This window comes from Gymnoscopelus microlampas (assembly GCF_963454915.1).
Source record: "Gymnoscopelus microlampas genome assembly, chromosome: 10".
NCBI classification, from domain to species: Eukaryota; Metazoa; Chordata; class Actinopteri; order Myctophiformes; family Myctophidae; genus Gymnoscopelus; species Gymnoscopelus microlampas.
Genome location: NC_139947.1, coordinates 31,787,578 through 31,812,418, shown reverse-complemented (window position 1 = coordinate 31,812,418; position 24,841 = coordinate 31,787,578). Strand labels below are relative to the sequence as shown.

The following is a 24,841-nucleotide window of genomic DNA, read 5'->3' as shown; positions in this document are numbered from 1 at the left end:
AAACAGTACCTGTAAATCTAGATAACATAAACCGCTTTGGGCAGCACAGACACTGTGTAATTAAAAGCCTGCCTAGTACATAGAGAATGTTTTTGCAAAGATTTGTGTAGGGGTGCAACAGCTAATCGAACTAATCAATTTACTCCATTATAAAAATATAACCGTGCTATAAGTGCTATAATGTATAAGGAAAACCAGTGATGTGATTTTAGCTGCTCCGAATAATACAAAGTAAGCCAATCTGTTCAAAAAGACTGTTCTGTAAGAGGAAGAATAAAGCTGTTAATATTGGAGAGAAGTTGTCTTCGTTTCCTTGCCTTGCCACAATATATATGCCATCATATGCCAATAGATTTTCTATAATCCACTAAATCGATTAGTCTGATTAACCACCCTTTACCCTGTATTATACTTCGGTGTACAGCAATGGCAGATGCAGATCTGCTATTTTCACGTAAAAAAATAATCGTTCATTAATTACAAAAGTTTGAAATAATCATGATACTGGTGTCATATCACCCAGCCCTATAGCTTTGGCTATATCATACACAAACAAAGATGATTTTCCCATGAATGGCTCCATTTTTAGATTTCATGTTTGTTTATATTTTATACATCAAAACAGTCTCTTCTCCAGGGATGAGTTTTGGTTAGACTTTTCAAATCAATCCATACTTTAATTATATTTTTTGTCAAGGTTACATTAGTGTTTTAATCAATTTTTTTGTGTGTTGGAATACCTGCAGTATAGTGCTGTATCAAGTCTGCAAGTTGATTCAGTACTGAAATGAATGGAAACCATGGCTTCCTGGAAAATCAAACAAGCTGTGGTACAGTATGGTTTGGAAAGAGGTCAGCATTATACTGTGAGTTGTATGAGCTAAACCATGCCAGACTTAACCCATTAAAACCGGGAAAGCATCGAGAGCACAGTGTTCAATGAAGGGTGAAGCAATAAAATTTACTTGTGGCTTTCAAGACAGAACACATTCTCATCATCCCCTGGACCTTTCTTTTAGGGGGTCAAAAAGTCAACAGTATGGATGATAGGTGCACCGTGCAAATGTAAAGGCCCTAGTGTGTAGACTGAGCCCTAGAAGTGGTTGCCTTGGAAACATGGACAATTACTATCCTTGTGATATAAAACACTCCAACTGACTAGACCAGTGACCAATGACCACCGGTTCTGAATGCCTAATGGCCTATCTTTATTTCCCTCTCCATGTCTCTCTCTCTTTCTTCATTTCTATTACACTCACTTACTCTATTTTTCTTTTCCTTTGACAGAAGAACAGAGAAAGTGTCAGAAGGGACAAAGCCAAGATTCTGCACTCCGGTGATTGGATGTGAGCTTGTATTGACCTGAGACCATTAAAATGGAGTTTCCAATGAAACTTATACTGCTACTATCATTGGTGGGATGCCTGGCAGGTAAGCCTTCCAAACATTCACATTTCTTGGTTCATCATTTAAATATTTTGTATTCATTTTTATTAATGGAAATGGAGCATCACATTTTGAACAGGTGGCACTCAAAAAAGAGGGATTTTATTCTAGGGCTGAGGATTTACAGAAGTTTCTAAATCTACAAGTCTCCAAAACCTTGTGTATAAATGGGATACAAATTGTTCATGCTATCTTCATTCTATTGGCAACTAGGCACACCAGCAGTCCTTCAAAAGATGAATAGGAACTATTCCCTTCATTACCCTTTTAGTCACTGAATCATGTTTGGGAAGAATAAGTGAGGCTCTCACTCTTAAAGACAGCCCTTATCTTGTAACATACTATATGAATGTGAAAATCATTCATTTTAAAGTGCACCTCAATTGTTCCCCTAATTGAAGTTCCATTCGTTGCACAGAAATCTTGTCATTGATCTTGCTTTTAATGAAGGGCCTAATTTCCTCCCCTTACAAAATGTTCAGGGTCAAAAGCTCCTAACAATGTCAGTATTTGAAGCTGGGAGCAAGATGAATACAGGACTTCATCATTACACGAGTAAGGCATCTTGCGGAATCGGTAAACTTTCAGAGCCACCCCTCCTCACAGCTGGGGACCTAAAATAATTGTGTGTGTGTGTGTGTGTGTGTGTGTGTGTGTCTGTGTGTTTGTGTGTCTGTGCGCACGTGTATGCATGCGTGTAGATGCTTGTGTATGTGCATGCGGTGTCTCCATTTAAGAGTGCGACTGCACGTGACGTCGGTGCCTAAATTTGCCTACACGGCAATTAGCACCACTTATCACTAGATCCAGTACGCATCAGTGGTTGTCTAATGAGGCTTTCCTCAGGGAACTGTGATTCACTTTGGGATTAGTAATTTCAAGATTAAGTATAGATCACATTTTATGCCCTAGTTAGGCATCCTTTTAAATACACACACACTTCTGACACATCAGTGGCAATCTTAGCATGAGCTTATAAGCACAGATGCCACTGCCTGAAGGACCCCATCCAAGGACGTGATTTGTGTGAATAATATACTGTACACTAATGCTTAATTTATTCTCTGTTGTATGACGGTGTTGCTTGCCAAAAATAGACGATCTACAAGTTCCCAACACGCAATCTGTTATTTTAGGCGAGCGACTGCATCGTATATTGAATTATAAATCAGCTGTTAATCCCCTGACCCCCCCATCGCAAACAGCTATAGTTGTAATTAAGAGGTACGGGTACAACATTTAAAGTTACCCATTCAAAGCACATCAGTATTTGACAGAGGAGCAGGGGGCGAGACATTAAGATGAAGTGTATTGTGTTGCACAGCCCTTGCCTCACTTGTGGGGCTCACCCTCACAGTTGGGAGCTCAAGCTAACCAAGCATTAATATTCAGGACGGAGCTACATTACATATGCTCAGTTTCCAAGACAAGCATGGTGCAATAGCATAACGATAGACTTCCAAAGCCCTCTGCGTTCTGAGAAAGACACGATAAGCATTTCAGTATGCAGGCGCATGTGCCATAGCAGGTGGAGGAAGCACAGCGTGAGGATGGGAGATAGATAGGTAATGTTATGTAGGTTATTTATCCCGACTCTGAGATTGTTCTTCTGTGTGTGTCTTCTGTGTGTGTGTGTGTGTGTGTCTTCTGTGTGTGTGTGTGTGTGTGTGTGTGTGTGTGTGTGTGTGTGTGTGTGTGTGTGTGTGTGTGTGTGTGTGTGTGTGTGTGTGTGTGTGTGTGTGTGTGTGTGCTTTTACATTGCATGGAGTTGTGTGGGAGTGTGGACGGGCCAAGGGGAGGCATTCCCATTGTGAGTTCATCTGAAGTTAACCAGAGCTCCCCTAGCTCTCCCTCAGGGCTTGGAATGCCCAAGGCAAGGGCGTGTGGGAGTATGTGTGTGTGTGTGTACAGTATATGGTAGAGTAGAGTGAGAGAGAGAGAGAGAGAGAAAAATGAGATAAAAAATGCAGGTTATCACCACACAATTATAAAGCTGGCAAATTATGGAAGTAGAAAGCTTCAGCCACATAGTACATAATTTCTACAACCTACAGCTTTCATATTTGATTACAGGATTAGTATCGGACGTACTGTAGTGTTGTAAAAAACTAAACAAAAAAAACAGCACCTGCCATTGAGCATGAGCATGTTCACTTTAGGTACAGTAGTGCTGCCATGATGCAGGCCTGTTTTGTTATTCAATCTAACAAACACTCTTGGATTGTTATCACTATTGATTAATGGATGCGTTGAATGCTGGTAGTAGATCTGTTCTGTACTGCAAAATCCTGAGTATAAATGTAACTCTGACTGAGTCTAAGAATAGAGCCGTAAGTGTCCATGTAACACTCTGTATTTTGCTGTGCGGGATACCTGGACTAATGTGAGTAATGTGGTGAAATGTGCATGGCCAGTCACACAATACTGCTCCTAAATCATACATGTTTACCGACTCCACAATGAAATCGTACGTGTTTACCAACTATCCTATTAAAATAGCAGATCCACAAATCTTGTGATGTCAATGGGAAATTAAGGACATATTTTTGGACTGCACAGTATATCTTTTGCTCACTACCATAGCTGCTAGGTGAATTCTGGGGCACATTGCCTGCATAGTACAGTATGTACAGATTTAACTCATTGATTCATCAAAAAGTGGCAGAGCCTTTATGAGTCCTTATGCAAGGTTTCTCACTGCATCTTTGAAGTTTACTATAGATGAAGATGTACTGCAGAGTATTCTCCAGTGAAGGTTGCTCCCATAATTTATGTTAGATTTGCTCCATCCAGCATTGAAAATAGCGTGTATGCAAAAGTCTGAATTTACATACACAGAGAGATAACCTAGAAATGTTTCCTGTATACAACAATGAATAGTTACGTTATTATTATAGCAAGTATTCTACAGCCCTTTCATTTTCGTATGTTTTATTTTTGTTAAACTCTAATACAGTACCAAATTTACTAGTCTATAAAGTCTGACTCATATGCATTAATGTGAAGATTCTACTATAACTATAACTGAATGACTGACAGTAATTATTATGCCATTTTAGGATTTCTTCTCACAAAGGAACAATATTAAAATAACACATCCTCCTCACACTAATTAGATACTTACATATACAGTGCAAATAGGCAGTGATAAAGATGTTAAGCTTGCCATCAGTAAACATAATGATGTTTTGGACACTTGCTGTTGACTTTGTCTCATACTGCATTGTAAGTATAGTATTTACCAAGAAAAAGGATCCATATAATCACACTCTGCCCATTGTCAACCAGCCAAATCAAATCCCCAAATGGTCAAATCATGCATTCTGGAAGTTAGTATGTTTGGATTACAGTACTTCACTGTTGTAAACCATGATGAATGTTCCCATTACTATAGACGACGGCAGCTAGTAAGTGACAAATAACCTACTAAGCAATGTTGGAGAGGAAAAGGTAGGGATATTACTCCAATTAGATGATAAATGGCATTCTCAACAGCAATATGTTCTTGGGTTTATGTAGCCATTCAATAGAGGGAACAGCAAGAGAACATAACCACACACACAAAAAAAAGAAAATCTTTAATTTGCTATTCCTTCACATGGAGTTGCATTCAATCAATGCTCTTTGCCCAGTGAACATGATATTGAATGCGGGGAACACAGGGAATGGAACAGTGCTTGATATGTATACTCGTTTTGATTAAGTGTAAAATGGTATGACACAATTGGATATACACAGTAAAATCCTCAGTGTTAATTTAACTCTGAGGGTGTACAAATAGAACCAAATGGACCCTTATGGTTCATCTGCCTCTATTTGTGCAATCTGAGGATTTTACATGGTAGGCTGCAAATGTGAGTGGCCATAGACTATATCTTCAGTCAGTGAAAGATTCATTAAGTTTCATTGAGTTTATTAAGTGTCACAAAATGCCCCTAACTAGCTATTCAATAACCCTATAACCCTTACAACTCCTGTAAATAATACCTTCATGAAAACCATTTAGTTGGCCTCCTTTGTGCTGCTATTTATTATTCATATCTTTTTTTTTAGCTCCACTAGTGGCTGGACTGGATGCTGAGGTCATGCTGAGGTCACTCATTCAAAACTACCATGGCTGGATGTATATGGAATTTACTATGCACCTGCATTCTCCCCAGAGGATGGTCCCTAATGATTTCAGTGAACCCATGGCCTTTTCTCTAGGCCAAAATAGGTCAAAATGTCCACTTGCACACAGTTTTACTCTCAAACAAGATATCCTGAAAAATACTGTCTGGATTTCTAGAGAATTTGCTATGCATCTTCAAACTCCCCGGAGGGTAAACCCTACTGATTTTGGTGACTCTTATGGCCTTTCCGCTAGTCATCCTTTTTTTTTTGCGGCGCTAGCCGCTCGGATCCTGCTCTATACCTGACTTTGTCCGTGTTCACCGTCAACGTTCTGATCGGTCAGACACGTCAACAAAGTGATTGGTCAAGCTTCACGTGACACGTGGCTATAAACACATTATAAACACATATCGATGACAAAATGTATCAAAGGCGCCACTACCTTCACACAGGGTGTGATTTTTTTATCAGCATGCAATGCGGGTCGACAAAGAGACTCAGCACTAGTCATTTCTCTACATATTCTCAACATGTTTTCGATCATTGGCTGTCCTTTAAGCCAATGGGGATACTTTCCCATACTCTGAACGGGCGGTCTTGTCCTCCCAAGCTATGGTACTAGACACGCCTCCCGCCCTTACTTTTAAGCGTTTTTGCTGTTCCTTACAATATGTGTTAATCCTTCAGTGAATATACAGTATATACCCTCCTCCAATTTTGGCACAAATAATATAGTCTTACAGTCAAATTTAGATGAGAGTGTCTGGCTCTAAGGATGACTGTGTCGGTCGTATCGAACCACTTTTTGTCCAATTGGGTACAGTTAGCTGGTTTTTACACTCTTAGTTTTATTTCATTACATTGCAACTGTTATTTACAATCCATTAGGGCGGGCTATTGAGTATTGTATAAGACAATCTCACAGCGCTGAGATTTCTCATTGTTTTTCTTTCTAAGACATTGTGTCTAAAGCAGCATTTTCACAGTTCACTTGCTTAATTTCATTACTTGACTGTTGAAGGCCCTTGAAATATTTCCCTATTGATATTTGAAGCATTTAGACCAACCATGATCAAACCACCGTTCCACGACTCAGCTGCAACCCTCCTTGAAGCCCCCGAATGAGAGACCTTTAAGGTGCACCTTATCAGCCTGGACAGAAGGAAAAGATGCTTTAAAAAGCAAGATTGGCTTTTTTTATTTGATGCATAAAACCCTGAGCTGGAGCGAATGGATTTGGGACCTCACAAACGACCGATACCTCCCCCACAGCTGGCTCCCCATGTGCCTGTTTATACATGCTGAGGTAAGCTGGAGGAATTCATTTGCTGTCAGCTAGTATTGAATTTGAGATTAGTTTTTATTTCGGCTTCCAAAACAGGCTGCTTTTGCTCTCCACTCTGCGCTGGGATGCTGAGTCTTGTGTTGTCTGGAGAAGCCTTCGAACCCAGCCACACACATATCACTGTTTGGCAGCAGGTGACAGATATAAGTGGAGGTGGTCTCTCTTTTTCTTCCTTTTTTTTTTTAAGAAAAAATAAAAAATAAAAATAAAGGCACTCTTATAATGACCTCCATCTGTGTCTGGCGGCATTGTGCAGTCAACTTCCTGTTAGCATTCTGAATCAGTACCACCTCTCTCTGATAGAGAGCTTTTCCATCAGTGTGCTGGCTGGCGGTCTGTTCTTAGGGATGCTCCGGTTTGAGGCGTGCCATCAGGCTGTGTGGGGTTGTGGCCACGGCAGCTGAAACACCACTCTGAATCCAACATGACTTCTGGACTCCTCGCTCAGATCTCATTTCAGACGCTTTCAGACGCTTAAAAGGAGCAAGGACCCATTCTATTGCCAACATTCAGTTTAATGTTGTTTATTATGTTTGCTCAGAAGCATTTCCAACTCTTAGAAGTTTAGCCTACAGTATATCAACTGTGCTGGTAAAAAAACAAAAAACAAAAATCCAACAAAACAACAACACTGTTCCTCAAAATCCTCTCAAAGGCCTGAGCATTTAAAACCGAATAATGCTGGAACCCTGTGTTGCACATAGAATACCAGAGAGTAGGCCTGTAAATTATTCCACCCCTTCCACCCCTTCCCTGCAACACGCTACAGTACATGCATTCCCATTTGGGCAACGGAGGAGTTTCACAGAGTTTGCATCAGTTTGAACTGATCCCTCAGGCACAGCCCCCAGAGCTCAATCCCTTCCTATTATTCTAACACTTATTCACCGTAATAATAACCGTTGCCATGGTGTTGCCAAAAGATCAGGTTGGTTCAGCCCTGCTGTAACTTGTGTGCTAGGGCCAAATATCAGTTACGTTGATTAATTTCCCATTAAATGAGTATTGAGTTAACTTTGTACTCCACAAGGCACTTTGGAATTGATTAAAAACACCACACGCACACGCACACACGCGCACACACACACACACACACACACACACACACACACACACACACACACACACACACACACACACACACACACACACACACACACACACACACACACACACACACACACACCCACACCCACACCCACACCCACACCACACCACACCACACCGTGTTCATTGGGCGAATGCTTACTTTTGCAGTATGGATAAAGGTATGCTGTATATATTATGCCCTTGTTTGTTTTAAGTACTCATAGCTATCATAGGCAAAAACGCTTAGCAAATTGTTTAATACATTCATGATAAAGTCATGCATCTCAAGGATAAGCTTAAGGATTGATTGTTTCTAAGTATAACTACTATTCATTTGCTTTAAGATGGTAGGTTACAAACAAGTAAGACGCGCGAACGCGGGAAGCGAACGCAGCTTGAAAATAACAATAAGAAGAATAGATTTTTTTTTTGTCTTTTTTAAATTGTTATGTTTGTTTGTGGTGTTGTTGTTGTTTTTTTTTGTAAATGTTTTTTGTCTTTGTAGTTTTTGAAATGTGTTTGGTTTAGGCATGTTGCAGGCTGTTGTGCATTTTAATCAGAGCATTGTCTACATTCCTGCGTTCTTCATGGCCCTTTGCCTTGTTGATTTTCTCAAATCTCATAACTAGAGTTGTAACCGGAAATCCCTGCCCATTCACTTCTATGGAGTTGCTCGCCCATGCAGCGCATACTCCCTTTTGCCCCCTACTTCCGTGTTTGGGACGATGATGTCCGGGGCTCCTCCACGTCGTTTCGTGTCATAGAGTTATGTCTCGCATGCGACATAGTGTCACCTCCGTGCGCAATCCCGTGCGCAAGCTTGTGAGTCCAACCCATTGGTCGAAACCGTTTAATTGGTCGAAGCTCGTTCGTGTATTGGGCCCAGGCTGCACTTGCTCGAGGTTCACTTTTCTCTCTCGGTTCTGGGGGCTCGGTTCAATCCCTTTGCCGGGTAATGGCTTATACCAAAAACTATAAACATGGGACCCAATGTCTCACTGCTTGGCACTCAGCCAAGGGGCTAAGTCCCCCCGACATACTAACGTCATTCATGTCCAGGGGGTGTTTTTGTACATAATGGCATTCCCCGCCTCATGCTACAGAAACAGGAGATACTGTAGCTCCTGCCCTAAGGGCCACATGTCTCAGGCTACTTTTTGTATTATATATATTGTATTTAAATAAATCCCAATGGATTTTTGTGGTATAATTAGGTTTACAGTAGTTATTATTTTCTATGTGTGGTAGTTAGGGTTCACATGGATATACGTCTAAAAAGGTGAGACCATTTCAGTACCATGACATTTTTATATTAAAATGGTAGACCTTGCAGGGTGTGAAAAACTCAAAAAGAGTTTTGGAAAATTACACAAGGCTTATTCTGACCAAAAAACAAGTGTAGTTATTAGAATTAATCCGAATCAAAGGGCTAATTCATAACTCAAGGGCCAGATTTGCCAAATGAATAAGCCTTTTCCAAATTACGTATATTTGAATGTAGTCATGACTAATCCATGTCCTCTGAAGGCAAATGCACATGTATTGATTAGCGTCATTAATCAATGCACTCAGGCTCACACTCATCTGTAGCGCAACATCAATTCATCACACGATCATGTTTACCAGAGGCTTTACATGCTTGTAATGTTGGTGTACAGTGTGTGTTTGAGTAGCGACTACCCAACAAGAAGTGTCTTCTTCTGGTAATCATTCAACACTCACACTGCTTCGAGGGACACGCTTCATCTAACAAAGACTACTATAATTAGGCGGCCTTTCATTTCTGTATAACTTTCTGTGAGGTTTATCCTTGAGGAGAAGGGAACAATCAGTGTACAAGGTCCCTCGTCAAACAGCTCCACCCTTCTCACCAAGTTATTTTTGAGTCCTGAGGATAAACCTGTGCTCCCAGAGAAGACTTGAATAGCATAGCTCTCCTCCATACAAATTAGCTACCACACCTGTCTCCCTACGTCTCTGCCATTACAGTAGTGCAAAGGCATCCATTCCAGGAAGCTGAATGAATTCCCTGTTGGCTACCAAAATATGTTATTCCGAAGAAATGTCGACTGCCCTGTGGGTCACTAGTTTCTTTGCTCAAATATTGCAGGCCATCTCTGTGCAACATGCATCTGCTATTTTATCTTTCTAATTAACTGAGAAAGGAATGTGACAGAAGATGTGCTGCTGCCCTCATTGTCAGAATTTTGTTTGAGATATTTTCTTATGTAGGCAATCATAGGCTATCAACAATTTGAATACCATAAAGTAAATATTTCGGTCCATTGGTGTAATTTATGCAGTGCATAGATTTATCATTGCATTGCAAATATGTGATGCAATACTTGATGTAGATTTTATTTAGCGGAGGGGGGCAAAACAAATTACAATGAGGGGCCTAACTTTAACAATTTAGATTAATGTTTTAGTAATGTGTATGCCTTGATTTCCCAACAACTCAGGGAATTTATTGAGAAACGAATTAATTGTATATGGAGCACAGTAGCCTACTATGTTTGCTCCAGACTGATTTCAGAAAGGAAATATGCGAGAGACAGAGAGAGAGAGAGAGAGAGAGAGAGAGAGAGAGAGAGAGAGAGAGAGAGAGAGAGAGAGAGAAACGAATTAATTGTATATGGAGCACAGTAGCCTACTATGTTTGCTCCAGACTGATTTCAGAAAGGAAATATGCGAGAGACAGAGTGTGAGAGTGAGTGTGAGTGAGGGAGGGAGAGTGAGTGAGGGAGGGAGAGGGGGAGAGAGAGAGAACTGTTTCCTTGTCCAACACCGAAAGGGCACCATTTTGACAACTGAAATGAGCTGGGGACCATATTACTCTTGAAATTTGTTTTGCCATTTTGGAGACTTCTTATTGGGCGACATCCCATGGGAACGCAGTGATTTAACTGAAAGACGGTCTTCAGATGAAAATGTGCCGAACATGATGGTGCTACTGCTGCTGTGCCTGTTGACAACTTTATACTTTCAGACAGTTTATATTAAAGTCTTATATAGGTTACCATCTGATTATGCACTACTTCAGGGATCTAAAAACTCTTATGAATAATACTCTTGCGCTATTTACCATGCCCTATGGGTCCATGCCAAACTGAGACTTTAGACTGGTTCACACAGAATCACACTGCTTGTTGTGCGAGTCATGCTCTCTTTTCTTCTTCTCTGCATCCTCCACACAGCTTTCAATACTTAAAAGGCGGTGAATCATCTATTTTTGTTACCAGCCAAATGGAAACGTAGAATGTAGAAAACCTCACAAAGCCAAAGGGTTCCTGGTTGTAGGAGTTGCATCCTTACCGGGACCCTGGACATCAAAGATAACGTGTTGGTGTTTCTCCCCTCAGGAAGCGGAGTCTTACTGAAGCCTGTATTCACCAAACAGCCTGGCAGTGTGGTGTTTCCCCTCCACCCCAGCGAGAGCCACAGGGAGGTGGTTTTCAGCTGTGAGGCCCAGGGACACCCACCACCTTTTTACAGGTACTGTAATGCCTGCTAGCGCCATTTCTATTCATGTATTTATTTATTGTTTTGGTATCTTGAAACCCTAAGGTAATATCCCCAGAGCTGTCTTGTATAACATTTAGTGTATAGAAAGCAAGTGAGCCTTGATTTATCGCCATGGGAGAACTGGGGGGTGGGGGTTGTGGACCTTATTGCTCACTGCCCGCAGCACTTAGCTTCACTGTCAGGCGCAGTTAACTTGAGAATGATGAGTTAATTCTCCTCAATTGCCGTCCGTTGTATATATGCGTCGGCAGGCGGACATTGATCTTCTGTTGGGTTCAGTGTGAGAGCTCTCTGTCACCAGTGTCACTGACCGGTTGAAAGATCCTACGAAACTCGACAACCACAATACACAAGGATCAGAGATCGAGTGACAGAACAGTGCCAAATTCAGTAGGCCCCAGGGCGTTGGTCATAGTCGGTGACAATGTAATCGCAAGCAAGGATGAGGTCACCTATTTGGGTTGTATTTTGGATAGCAAACCTATCCCTTTGAAAACTAGGACCAGGAGACCTAGTACTGCCAGACCCCTAGTGGTTAAAATCTGAATGGCCGGACTTCGCTTGACGTGTGTGCAGAGGAAAAGAGGAATTCAATTCCGACATCCCCATATATGGACGAAAGAGGGACGAAAGAGGGACAGACAATTATCCCCATATATGGACTAAAGAGGGACAGACAATTATCCCCATATATGGACGAAAGAGGGACAGACAAAGCCTCATGTAGGCCGACCCTCTGGGTCTGGCAAAAATTGCATCAGAAGCGATTGTGAAAGTCAACCAAAGGACAAGATTTTGGGGCAGGATCTCCTCATTTTGTCAATAAGGGTGCACTGAGGACACTAGCCGGCAATGACTATTGACTATGCTTGCACCTCATGGTTCACCAACACCCTAATGTCACTAAAAACAAACTTCAGACCTCTCCACCCAGGACTCACTTGACCCCAGCTCACTTTGCAAGGCTGGAATTGCTCAAGATGGAAGACAGCAACTTGCAATGGGCCTGGTCTTTAAGATACTCAAAGGAACAGTGATTTACCTAACTACTTCTCTAGAGTGAGAGATGCCCATGGGCATAACACCAGAGGGAGCTCCTCTGACCTAGTTCCCCCTAGATTCGGCTCAAACATGGGGAAAATGCATTCTACAACGCTGCCACAAAAACATGGAATGCCCTACCAACAGCCATTTAAGGTCGCGATTTGCTATCCTCACTAAAGACTAGCCTAAAACACGCCTGTCCTCAAATTACAATTAGACTTAGAATTATATCCTTTACCAGCTTGCTCCCAGAGAGCCAAACAACACACCCCCTCAGCAATCTCCACGGAAGGAGCCCTGTGGTAGTGGCATCCTCTGCCCCCCCGCCCCCAACCCTTTTTTTCTGTAAATATATATTTTGCTGCTATTGGTGTTGTACTGATATGCAATGTATTGTATGATGTACAAAAATGATGTATTGTAATGTCTTGTTGATGAATTGAGTACAATGGACCACAATGGAAAAAAGTTGCCAAGGCTATTTGTTTTATCCTTTTAGCATCGCTTTGTTGACTGTATTACCGTACTGATAACAACTTGTTAATAAAGTATTCAATCAATCAATCAATCAATCCATCAATCCCACATTACCATGCTTATGCCATTAACAAGAGGCTTCCTTTTCTATAGCTGATCCAACCCAGTACAATAAACCTACATCTAGTGCTACTGCTAAAGACTGCACAGATATACTGTATGCCCTGTACGGCGGTACAGGGGCATCTCGTTTAGGGCTTATCAGTTCTTGATAAGCAAATCACTTGATGGATTGAGCTGAAGGAAGGCATTTCCTGTTTGTTGACGTCCTTGTTTGGTGTTCAGGCCCTCAATGTGAGTGGTCCCCTGGCGATCGCTTTAGGAACAAAGTGATGCCCAGTAGTTCTGCCGCTTAAGTGTTGACGAATGGAAACAAATGACAAACGATGATTTGCTTTAAAGCACATCGGGCGTATAAGCTATTAATTCACAATCTATCAAATGGGGCCACATAGCTGTTGTACTACTGTCAGTGTAATTAAATGCAAATTGCAAAGCCAAGCATTTAATGTGTAATAGGTTGAAACGATCCCTCATAACATCAGCATGTTCGAGTGTTAATGTAGCTTGAAGATCCTTGGTGTTATGCCTAATGGGCACAAATTGAAATGAATGTACAAGATCTTATCAGTTGGATCGGCCGGAATACTTATTAAGCAATCAGTCGCTATTTCACTGCCTATATAGGCAACCACACACACGCACAAAGAAACTTAAAATGTGAGGCTATTTATGAGTAAGAATCTGCAAGTATTTTGTCCTTCTGAGTTCAACTTCTTCTGAGAGTGTACCCAGCTCCATACATAATAACATTTGGTTTTAATTAGCTCTTTAATTACAGCAAGTGCCGCCAACTGTGGCACTTACAGTACACACCATGCTACAAATGGATTTCAGATTGATCGCAAGCTGTTACAATATCATATTTTCATGCAATGCTTATTAGTTCCTTTATTATTGCTTATTGGACATCATTGTGCTGCCAAAGCCAAACCAACATGTGCAACCTCTATGGTCACCTGTATCAGTACTGTAAACAGGCGTAGAAAAGTTTTTGTGGTCCATTTGCAGCGGGGACAGCAAGTGGCTCTTCACTGCTGAGAGAGTAGGCAGCTCTATTTCAGGGGAGCCAAGGACAAATTAATTTATCTAAGACTACCCAATGGCCGGCACCACAGTGAGCCCCCCGCTCTGAGTTGTCACTGTGGCCCCCTAGATTTGTCTCATCTGGAGTTCCTGGACCTGATCCAGCTGCAACAGCAAATCTCTAAATCAATCTAATCAGCCAATCTGCCGTTGAACACTGTTCCGCTGCATATGCCCCCCCATCCCCACCCACCCACCCCACTTTTCATTCCTCCCTCTCTCATTTTCTCACCCTCCAATCAAACCTTCACTACTGATACTGTTGGAGGACAGAAATGGAAACCTCAAGCTTACAGTACTTCATCTCAAGGCGTTGTGAAAGTCCAATCAGTGCAGAGGGGCTAATGTGTGTTCAACCAAATTGTACCTTTACCCTTGGTGGAAAACAATTTCTCCTGTGCCTCTTCTCACAAAGGTGGCCTTTTTTGTTTTTATACTAGTCTTTGTTCAGGTTTTCTTTCCCCTTTGATGATGAGTAATGAGCCACTGGCACAATAACTTTGCCTATGCAGACATTTTCAAGGACGTATTGAAGTGATGACACGTACTGTATCTGAATATATTCAGAACGTTTTTGAACTCAAGGATTCCATGGTTCACAGAACAATGTAACTTAAGCATTGTTGCAAACAATCCTTTACATTTGGTTGCGCTAGTATCAAGTCACTAGCTTCTGTCTGGATGCCTTAAAGAAGAGAGAGAGTGGAGTACATCGCCCCAAAAAAGCATCACAGGCAGTCACATTGTGTTGTAGTCATCCTTGATTGCCAGCACTTAAGTCCTTCTGGTCTCGCTCCGGATCCCATGTTCTCAAAAGCATGACCTTTAATCAAAACCACTGTTACTCCTTGTCCTATGTGTAGCTATCTTGTTTGAGCAGACTGAGTGCCTGGCCCTCCTGTCTGATAATCACCATGATTGCGGGAAGGCTTATAATTCTTGTTGCAAGGGCCTCCCGCCACGTGGGATTTCGATTGAGCACGCCATGGATGGCTTCCTGCAAGGTGCTGCAGAATGGCTTTTGTTGAAAGCAACGGAGAGGACAGGGGATGAAAGATTTTACAAACACACAAACACACACATATATATACTGTATATACACGTGTGTGTGTGTGTGTGTGTGTGTGTGTGTGTGTGTGTGTGTGTGTGTGTGTGTGTGTGTGTGTGTGTGTGTATATATATATATATATATATATATATATATATATATATATATATATATATATATATATATATATATATATATGTATATACTCACTTATTTTGTCTCATCTTGTGTAAGAATATGAAACATATTGTATGTGTATGAATGAAACATCATTGCAAGTGAACAATGCCTTGTTGATTATCTCCCTCTTCAATTATATTTGCTGTTTTGCTGCAAAGCAAGCACACAAGAATGCTTTTATTCTTTGTTCTGAATAATGTCCATGGGATTTCCATTGCAGTTTGATGTTGATGAAAGTATGTGATTATGCAGTCTGGCAGTACTCAGCAAAACCCTGAGTGTCAAATGAACTCGGTGCATGCTCATAATGCAGGTCTTTCCAAACAAAAACCTATTTACCTTGAAACATCTTAATGCAGGCAACATCTTTTCAGACTGGCTGACTTCTTATGAAACCCTTCCTGCACACTGGTTCAGCTGTGTCGTGTTCTTGCTTTCACAGGTGGAAGCTGAACGATTCTTTCATCGTGCCCAGACCAGGGTCACGCTATTCTCTCACCGGGGGCAACCTACACATCAGCCATCTGAACAAAGAGGAAGATGCCGGTATCTATCAGTGCCTGGCGTCCAATTCCTTTGGCAACATTGTCAGTAGAGAGGCCAGTCTGCACATTGCCCGTAAGTTCAGTTATTGAATATGAAACTAGACATTGCTTGACACTATACCCTTTCTTTTTGTATGAAATATTTGTAAACCTTGTTTTGTATTATGCAAAGAAGCAAATGTGTCCTATTCAAATCTTCCTTACCTCGACTTTTTACTTGTTAAAAGACTGAAGATGAGCTCAATTTTGTTCCTTTCGGCATTAGGAAATTTCCCTTGAAAATTGGAAGATTTGATTCATTGAACGCAAAATGACCCCGAAGGATTCTTTGGAAGTTGTTTGTTGACAGGCCTGATCTTCTGTAACAGAAAACATTGAGGCAGCGTTAAGTGACTGTTACAGTTAGCCGATACTGTTCGAGCCTTTAATGAGAAAATGGTAATCAACAGGCCATGCTTATGTCACACTGTGGATTTCATCCTTTAAGCCACATCGAAGCTGCCAGTGTTGTTTACTCTGTGTGGTGATGCTGAAGCACTATCTCGCTGCATTCCTTATGATGAACACTGTGTGATTGCATGGGGGTGGGCCTTGACAGAGCCTGTGCAGCTGATGCTTTACAGCCTTCATCCATCACGTTTTATAAGACCCAAGTCTAAGGCATCTCTGAAGCCAAGGTGAACTTGAGGCCTCCACTGTTGACGGGCAGCCCATCTCGAATGACAGTGCTGATATCTGTGAACAGATGGCGCCTCCAGATTGAATTCTGACGTCTGTTTCTCTGCCATGGCGGACCCAGAGATGATCCTTGGCGGGGTGAGTGCCAGGGGTATTCATCTGGCCACTATTTGGTGCTTCTCTGTCAAGAAGCGGCAGTAAATCTTCGGCACATGGTGCAAATCTCTGTCAGGAGTTGCCGGCAAGCACTGGATCATATTCACATTTGCTATCAATTTTCACGGCCCGACTTGAACTGTACGTCATTGTGATTGGTCTCATCTATTGCCCAGGCCTGACCCAGGGCCTACGGCTTTTGTCAACGGATGAGGACAAGCATCGGTGCCGATGTGTCATCCATCTTATTTATTGCTCTCGGTTTAACTTAATTAAGCGTGTTGCGTGATTGAGCGGGTCTTGGGTCAGGGGAATAATTCACAGTGGGGTTGTCCGTTATGAGAGTCTGTATCATGTCATTTGTAACAGACTGTGACCACTGTTGCTCAATATGGCTTCTCAGACATCACAAGGTTTAGCACCCTCTGAGTGTTGTAATAACGGCCAAAGACAAGGTACTGTTCAGGCTATTAATGGAGAAGAGATCACAAGATTTCAAATTATGTGATCTTATCGAGCCAATGCTTCAGGATGTTGGCATGGCAGAAAATTACTACAGCACTGTGATCACAAAATTCAATGTCAATTCTGACAACATCCATCTGCCTTTAAAAAAACATCTTTACTCAGTCTTTCTCAGTTTGTGTAACAAAGCCCAAGGTGTTATACCGTACCTATGCTTATTAATGACAAGAACCCTAGCATCCCTATTCTGGGCATGTCATACCGGTAGTTTAACATTCTGCGAAAATCGACATGCTCTCAATGTGTTGCGACCCGTTGAGCTTGTAGATCTGCTATATACTGTATATACAGAGATTTGGTGTATAGGGACGAGACCCATGGGACCCCATTCAAGAAAATATATAAGGTTTTTGATTTCCCAGTCAAAACCGATGCTCATGACGGTGTGATGTATACACTATCTCCCCACATTTCTTCATCCAAAACAATGCAGCTTGTGAAGATGGGTTGTTGAACAGATTCCATGGCCATAAGCCTCTAAAGACATCCTGTCGACAATACAGATGACTGAAATGTTTAAATGGTCCCACTTGCCTGTTGCGAGCGCTGGACAAAATAATCTAGTTGTTATAGGGCCAGATTGAGTTGCCTAATCTCTAGGGATTTGTTTTTTTAATCGAAAGGCTTTCCCATTGCAGGATACACTACAGCACAGCATGCTGCAAGGACTGCATTATAGGCTATATTGGTATTTTGATGCATATTATGAAAAATGTGCATGTCCCAACACAAATGCTCTGTTGTGTTTGGAGCCACAAGGGGAGCACAGCGTTCAATGAAGGGTGAAATAACTGTATTTATGAACGTAACACAGGATGCCACTCCCTTGTATCTTAGGTGCTTAGGATTCCTCCTTTCCAGTTCATTGCTGTAATTGAACGCAATTAGCTTTTCTTTTTTTTTTTCTTACAGGCTCCTGTACTCACGTAACTGCCTTATTGGTGCAATTACTTTGCAAATATTTCTATCTCATTACTTGTTTGTTCTTTAGTGAACTGTCAACCTGGCATCTCTATCTTGGGCATGTCATCATAGCTGAAACTTGAAAAATGTTTTACAATTTTCAATGATTAAAAAAAATAGCAAATCTACAAGCTCATTCTGTAATTCACAATTTTTGAAATAGAGCTTAAAGCAAAGTGACACTCCAGTTTTGGGTTGTGTAGTTACCTTCCCATGATACAACTCCAAATATTGGCCAGACATCTTTAATAGTTACTCCACTGATTGTATTTTTTTTTATATGATTTCTTTAATTTAAAAAAAGCCAACTTCCTGTTGATTTTTCTATTGGAATTAGGAAAAAGATCTAGATAGAATGTATCTGCAGATCTGGATTGGGATCAAATAGTAAAATAAACACAACATTAGCTTTTTACAATACAATACAATTCATAAATAAACTAGAAAAGTGTGTTCCTAGGAGCACAGGTCTCTGCCAGGCTGTGTTTCTTACCCAGGGCCGTCACATTTTGGAAGCCAGGCATAGCCAACTGGAAATCTGATTGATCAAGTCAGATCAAACCCCTCCCAGAGTGTCAGCCTGTATCATCTATTTCATTGCCTTTGCTTTGTCTCGGGGGAAAAGTAAGTACCGTAATTTTCGCACTATAAGCCGCACCTGAATATAAGCCGCAGCAGCTAAATTGAATGATTTGTACATATATAAACCGCACTGGACTATAAACCGCGGGTGTAAAATCCCTAGATTTAGGAGGTCCCCTAGTGGCCGTTAGCTATAAAAATCCATAGATAAGCCGCACCGTTATATAAGCCGCAGGGTCGGAAAATTGGAAAAAAGTCGCGGCTTATAGTCCGAAATTTAGGGTACATTTTTAGTGGGAAAGCAGTAGAGGTAGGGCCAATAGCCTTTCTCATTGGCTTTGCGATGCCAAGTACCCAACGTATATTTCAAAATAATCTGGTCAAAGGAAACAGGCTGATGCTCTGAACGCAGCACTTTTACTGTACAATCGAGAATCATAATTGTCAGGAGGCACCACCAACAGCGCTCTGTGAGCATTAGCTTCCCTTTGATGTTTATCATACCTCAAATGCCATGTGTCACTCACTCTTAAGTGCTTAATGCAGGATGCCTCATGTATAGGAATAGGGGAGAGGAGCGAAGAGAAGAGAAAGCAACACGAGAGAAGAATGTTACAGAGGAAGGGTGAAAAAGAGAGAACTAGAGAAACAAGGGAACCAGGAGACCTGGTACTGCCAGACCCCCAAATCTGAATGAGTCACGTCATGCGAGGTCCCTTCTATGCCCATGTATGGACGAAAGGGGGACAAAAGATGGACAGACATTTATCCCCATATATGGACGAAATAGGGACAAAGCCTCATGTAGGCCGACCCTCTAGGTCTGGCAATGAAAATAAGACATGGTCTATGACGTAATGACGTATCCATGACATTATGGCTCCATATTTCGGCAAGGTTTTAGACACCACTGACTTACAGTACATCTAACTATAAATTACACAAACCCCTGCGTTTGAGTTAGTACCCGTCCTTCACGTATCTTGAGAACGCTCGACTTCAAACTCACACAGAGGACTTGAGGGCGTGCGGTGCCCGACATGAAGCTGGTCGGATCAGTGGTTGTTCAGAATCGCCAATCCGACCCTTATGCCCATATATAGGCATATGTGGAATTCTGGTTGGCAAGAACCAGAGCCAGGAGAGTTACGTCCATAGAGTTAAAAATCACACCTGTGTGAAGGTAGCGGCGCCTTTGATATATTTTGTCATAGATATGTGTTTCTACTAGAGAAACAATATTAAACCTCTGTAAATTTATTTCAAGGCTTCCAGTGACATCTAATTCTATATTCATGACATCATAGTGATGTCATGAATAGTAACATAGTGATGTCATGAATAGTGACCAATCAGAACGTTGATGGACCTGACCAATCAGAACGTTGACGGACCTGACCAATCAGAACCTTGGCGAGCCTGACCAATCAGAACGTTGACGGACCTGACCAATCAGAACCTTGGCGAGCCTGACCAATCAGAACGTTGACGGACCTGACCAATCAGAACCTTGGCGAGCCTGACCAATCAGAACGTTGACGGACCTGACCAATCAGAACCTTGGCGAGCCTGACCAATCAGAACGTTGACGCAAAAGCCAGGTATAGAGGGCTAATATCCGCTCTATACCTAAAGGTATAGAGCGGCTAGCGCCGCTAAAAATAATAGAGAGGGCACCGGATATCCCCTCCCATCCACTTGCATTGAGTTGCTCACACAGCACATGGGCCGAAATCACCCCTTCTATTCTTCCGGGTTGGAAATGTGATGGGCGAGGCCTATTTGGGGCTTCTGCGTCACAGAGGTGCGCAGCCCTGTGCACAAGCTTGTGCGCCAGCTTGTGAGTCAAGCCCATTGGTCGAAACCGTTTTCGCTCGTTCATGCACAGTGGTAACCTGACACAGCCAGATCCGAAAATCTGCTTCATACCGCCCCCATCTGGCAGAGTCAGGTTAGCACAGTGGCCCCAGCCGTTTTAAGCTGCAGTACCTATGAATGGCCAGTATGTCCATTGCGCTTCAATGCAAACTTAGGGTTCTGGGGGCTTGGTTACGTCACCTCCGTCCACTTATTCGGGCCAGGTAGGACATCTATTGGTGAATAGTGACAAAGCCTTAAACCGGAAGTTTACGGAATGCATTGGAGTCTGGACGTTTGTATTTCTAGTTTACATGAACCACGTGACCTACGCTGATTCTGCCCCCTCAGTGGCGGAACTCTCTAATATAAGGCTCTGGCAAGAACCAGCCGAGCCAACCGATATGCCCATACGAGCATATACTGATGACATCAGAGATCTCCATATACAGTATGGGCATAAAAGGGTCAAAGACAGACAGATACAGAGATATCCATATATGGGCATAAAAAGGACACAGACAAACGGGTACAATGGGTACTCTGACAATGCGTACAACGGCTATTGCATAACCGGGTGGGGTATGACTTCCCAACTTGCATCGTTCCCAAATTGCTTTGTTCCAGAATTCACAAAACCTCTGTCTGTTTATGTCTGTCACAACACGCTGTCCGAGTGGTTGTCCTTTAACTTGGCGGGTGTGACACAGGGGTGTGCGGTGCCAAGTGGGAATTTGGTTGGACCAACAGTTGTTGAGTCTAAAACCCCAGATGTCTGTGGAGGACACTTCACTTCACTTTGGTCGGTAACGTGTTACTTTACAGAATTGTACTGTATTATCATACTGAAACATTTTGAGTAATTATAAAGAGTAAAGAGTTGAATTACTTAGTTACCACTTAAGGTAGGGTATGTGACTTTCTTTGGTTAAAATAAGTGTTAAGTAGCTCTATATTCTGATAGCCCTCATTGCTATAGAGTGTTTGTTCAGTAACAGGAGTCTCTCCAGCTCTTTATTAACAGAAAAAGCATTTTCAGGTTGGAATACCAATGTTATCCAAACAGGATAGAGAACTCAGTCAGGATACAGATTAAACAAGTGAAATTGAAGGTGATGACACAAATAAACGAGCAGACAAAATTGGAACTGGAACACAACATGAAGCTGATAAATGGGTACTCTCTCTTGATTGGCTTAAATGTTGTCACCTACTGTACCTGAAAATGTATTTTCAGTTTATTAAAGTGCTGGGGAGACAGGGAGACCCCTGTGACTGAACAAACACTCTATAGCGATGATTACAATCAGAATAAAGAGCTTTAACCTTTTAACAAACAACTTTTTGTTTTAACAAAAAGTATCACTTACCCTGCTTTTAAAGTAATATATTACAATAACTAGTTACTTTTGTAACTAGTTACCCCCAACACCAGTAATACATCATAGATGCGTCATAGACGACACAGGCTGGTCACATGAATTCCCAGATCCACATTGGAGCAAAGTCCAAGATTCACACTGGAGCCATATGCCGTTTCTTGGTGGATCCTGAGATCCACATAATTTCCTAGTTTCACTTTACCTGTTTAGTGTCCTTGCTGTGAAATATAATTTGCACCCATTCTATTCATTATTCTGAACAAAACGCTCATTAACTAAACAAGATCTAATTATGCTAAACAACACTCAACTTCGGAACTTCAAATAAGAGCCCCGAAGCGATTGAAAATTTACACTTTTTTTTTGGTATTGTCTCATGGTTAGCTTCTGGGACCGGTGCCACCACGTCAAAATGTTCCTCTTGCTAACACTGCAACAGAATGGCTCCAATTTTCCTTCTCTATAATCTCCTCTCATTCATTGCAATGGGTCACACACTGGGGGTAGCAAGCCCAAAAATGCAAATTCACATCCAATTTCATGGATCTGAAAGCACACAGAATAGGCTGAACCCTGCCATGGAGAGGCACATGGACGTGCAGGACCGTGATAGGCTTGATAAGGGGATCCATGGGGTAGTAGAACAGCTTGCCTTGTCAGGCATTGCTGACTTTTAGTGCGTCTAGCTCGCTTACGCCCCACCATACACTAAAGGAATATTGATCAGGGGAGCTTCAGCCTCCAATGTGAGTTGAGCAAGTCTAAAATCTTCTACCGTGTTCATGTTAAGGCCTTTGCACACTAAGCCCGAAATGTGGTTATTATTCATGTTCCTATTGCCCCCTGCACACTGGAGACCAAATGTAGTTCAAGGGAACCCTGCTTTGTTTTATTTGAGAGATCCTGTATGCAAAACTGTGGGTTCATCCAATTATATTTATGCATATCAAAGTGGAAGACTGCCAGCAAAATGAGGAAGTCACTAATAAACCTCCAGGGTGAGGTCGAGGCATTACCAGTCACACACTTGTTCATGGTTGTGAATGAACCACAACAAATCATTAGTACTGTATGACTTTGCTTGTTATAATTTGACCAAATACATATATATTATATAAATATAAATATTTGTATAATATAATCTTATCAAAATGACATGAATAATGATGATGTAACCACACAGCTGCAAACATTGAGCCTAAGCTAAAATAATCGTTTGACCTTTTCTCAAAAAACACAAATAATGTTAACTCAAGTAAGATTATGTACAAGTATGAGTACAGGTGCTGATCTGGTAGTTTACAACAGTGAATGAAATAGAACATAAAAATGTTAAATGTTACCAAAGTCCACTAACAGGGGTTTGCACACTTACTTCGGTGCATGATTTCCTTGCATAACCTTTGCACATGTTTTGCGTCTTTGCATCACAAAACAAACACACGGGTCAAAACATGGAAGGTTGACCTCATAGAACACAGGGATGTAAGCAGCACAATTGCTAATAATAAAATAATGGATGTGTTAGATTTAGGTGTTAATAATGTTGACTACTGTCAATGCTTGCACATTGTCACACCTAAATCTAACACACCCATTATTTATTTTATTAACTGCAGCTGTGTTGCACAATGTACAATACGGTCAAGCCTGCAATGTTTTTACCCTTTTTAACCTGTTTAAGCTGACAATTAAGACCGTCAGAAAGCATTTCTATTAGGAAAAATAGTTTCCAGGCCTTGGAACAATCAAATCAAATTCTTTTAAATAGAGTTAAACTAATCGCCTAGAAAACCCTAAATAAGATATTCCCTGTATTTTCCATTTAAGCAGCCCCCTGAAGCAGAACTAATCACATAGATATTAGAGAAAGAGACCTACGAAGAACTGATGCTCAGTCAGAGGAAAGTAACTTTTTCTTCCAAACACACTCGCATGAGCACACAAATATGCACACATACGCACACACACATGCACACTAGGCTGTGTGTTTTCCACTTCCTGTCAATTTCATTGGATATCATTGGTCATCTGACCAGTTTCATTGGATTTCATTGGATCAAATCGACAGGAAGTGGAAAACACACATCCTAGGAAACAGGTGAATAAAACATTAAAGTTGCAGTTCACACATCCAAACTTGGTCAGAAATGTAGATGTTTGATCAATAATACCTCTGTCAAGATTTTTTTCCAACCCAAAAATCATCTATAAATGAGTTTTATAGCACCTTGAACTTTGCTCTGTCTGTGCCCTCATTAACAATTCCAGGATCTTTTAATTATGCCATTATGCCACGCCTGCAGGATATGATAATATGCCATGTCACTGGAATTAACATGTAGAACCCCCCCAATAAACAAATAGATAAATACATTAATTAATTAATAATAATAAAAAATAAGTTATAAATGAATTGCAATGTAAATATTGTAACCTAGTTTTGCCATAATGTTACAATAGGCAGTGATAGAATAAAGGTTGTGTTCTGTGCAAACTTTAATAGAATAATAACAGTGTGCGTGTGCGTCAGAAGACGCACACGCACGTCATAATGTTGTTACATTGGCCATTGACTGAGCCTAAGGGAAAAGTCAGCTGGGTTTCTACACAATCACAGCTGACAACGCGATGCACTTGTGCGCGAACACGCACACGAGCGAGCGTGCTGCCGTTATAT

General features: G+C 41.5%; 1 protein-coding gene across 3 annotated transcripts in view; it reads left to right on the top strand.

Moving 5' to 3' along the window:
- Positions 1-24,841, top strand: part of cntn3a.1 (contactin 3a, tandem duplicate 1) — a 114,674-nt gene that overhangs the window by 10,114 nt on the left and 79,719 nt on the right. The window contains exons 2-4 of one of the 3 annotated variants that reach the window (XM_084069535.1): positions 1,291-1,431; positions 11,356-11,488; positions 15,916-16,091. In XM_084069535.1, coding sequence (XP_083925661.1) covers positions 1,377-1,431; positions 11,356-11,488; positions 15,916-16,091 — 364 coding nt within the window. In that variant the 5' untranslated portion in view covers positions 1,291-1,376. Of the gene's footprint in view, positions 1-1,287; positions 1,432-6,740; positions 6,866-11,355; positions 11,489-15,915; positions 16,092-24,841 lie in introns of those variants that run through there. The other 2 variants (XM_084069534.1, XM_084069536.1) reach the window with 2 other exon arrangements.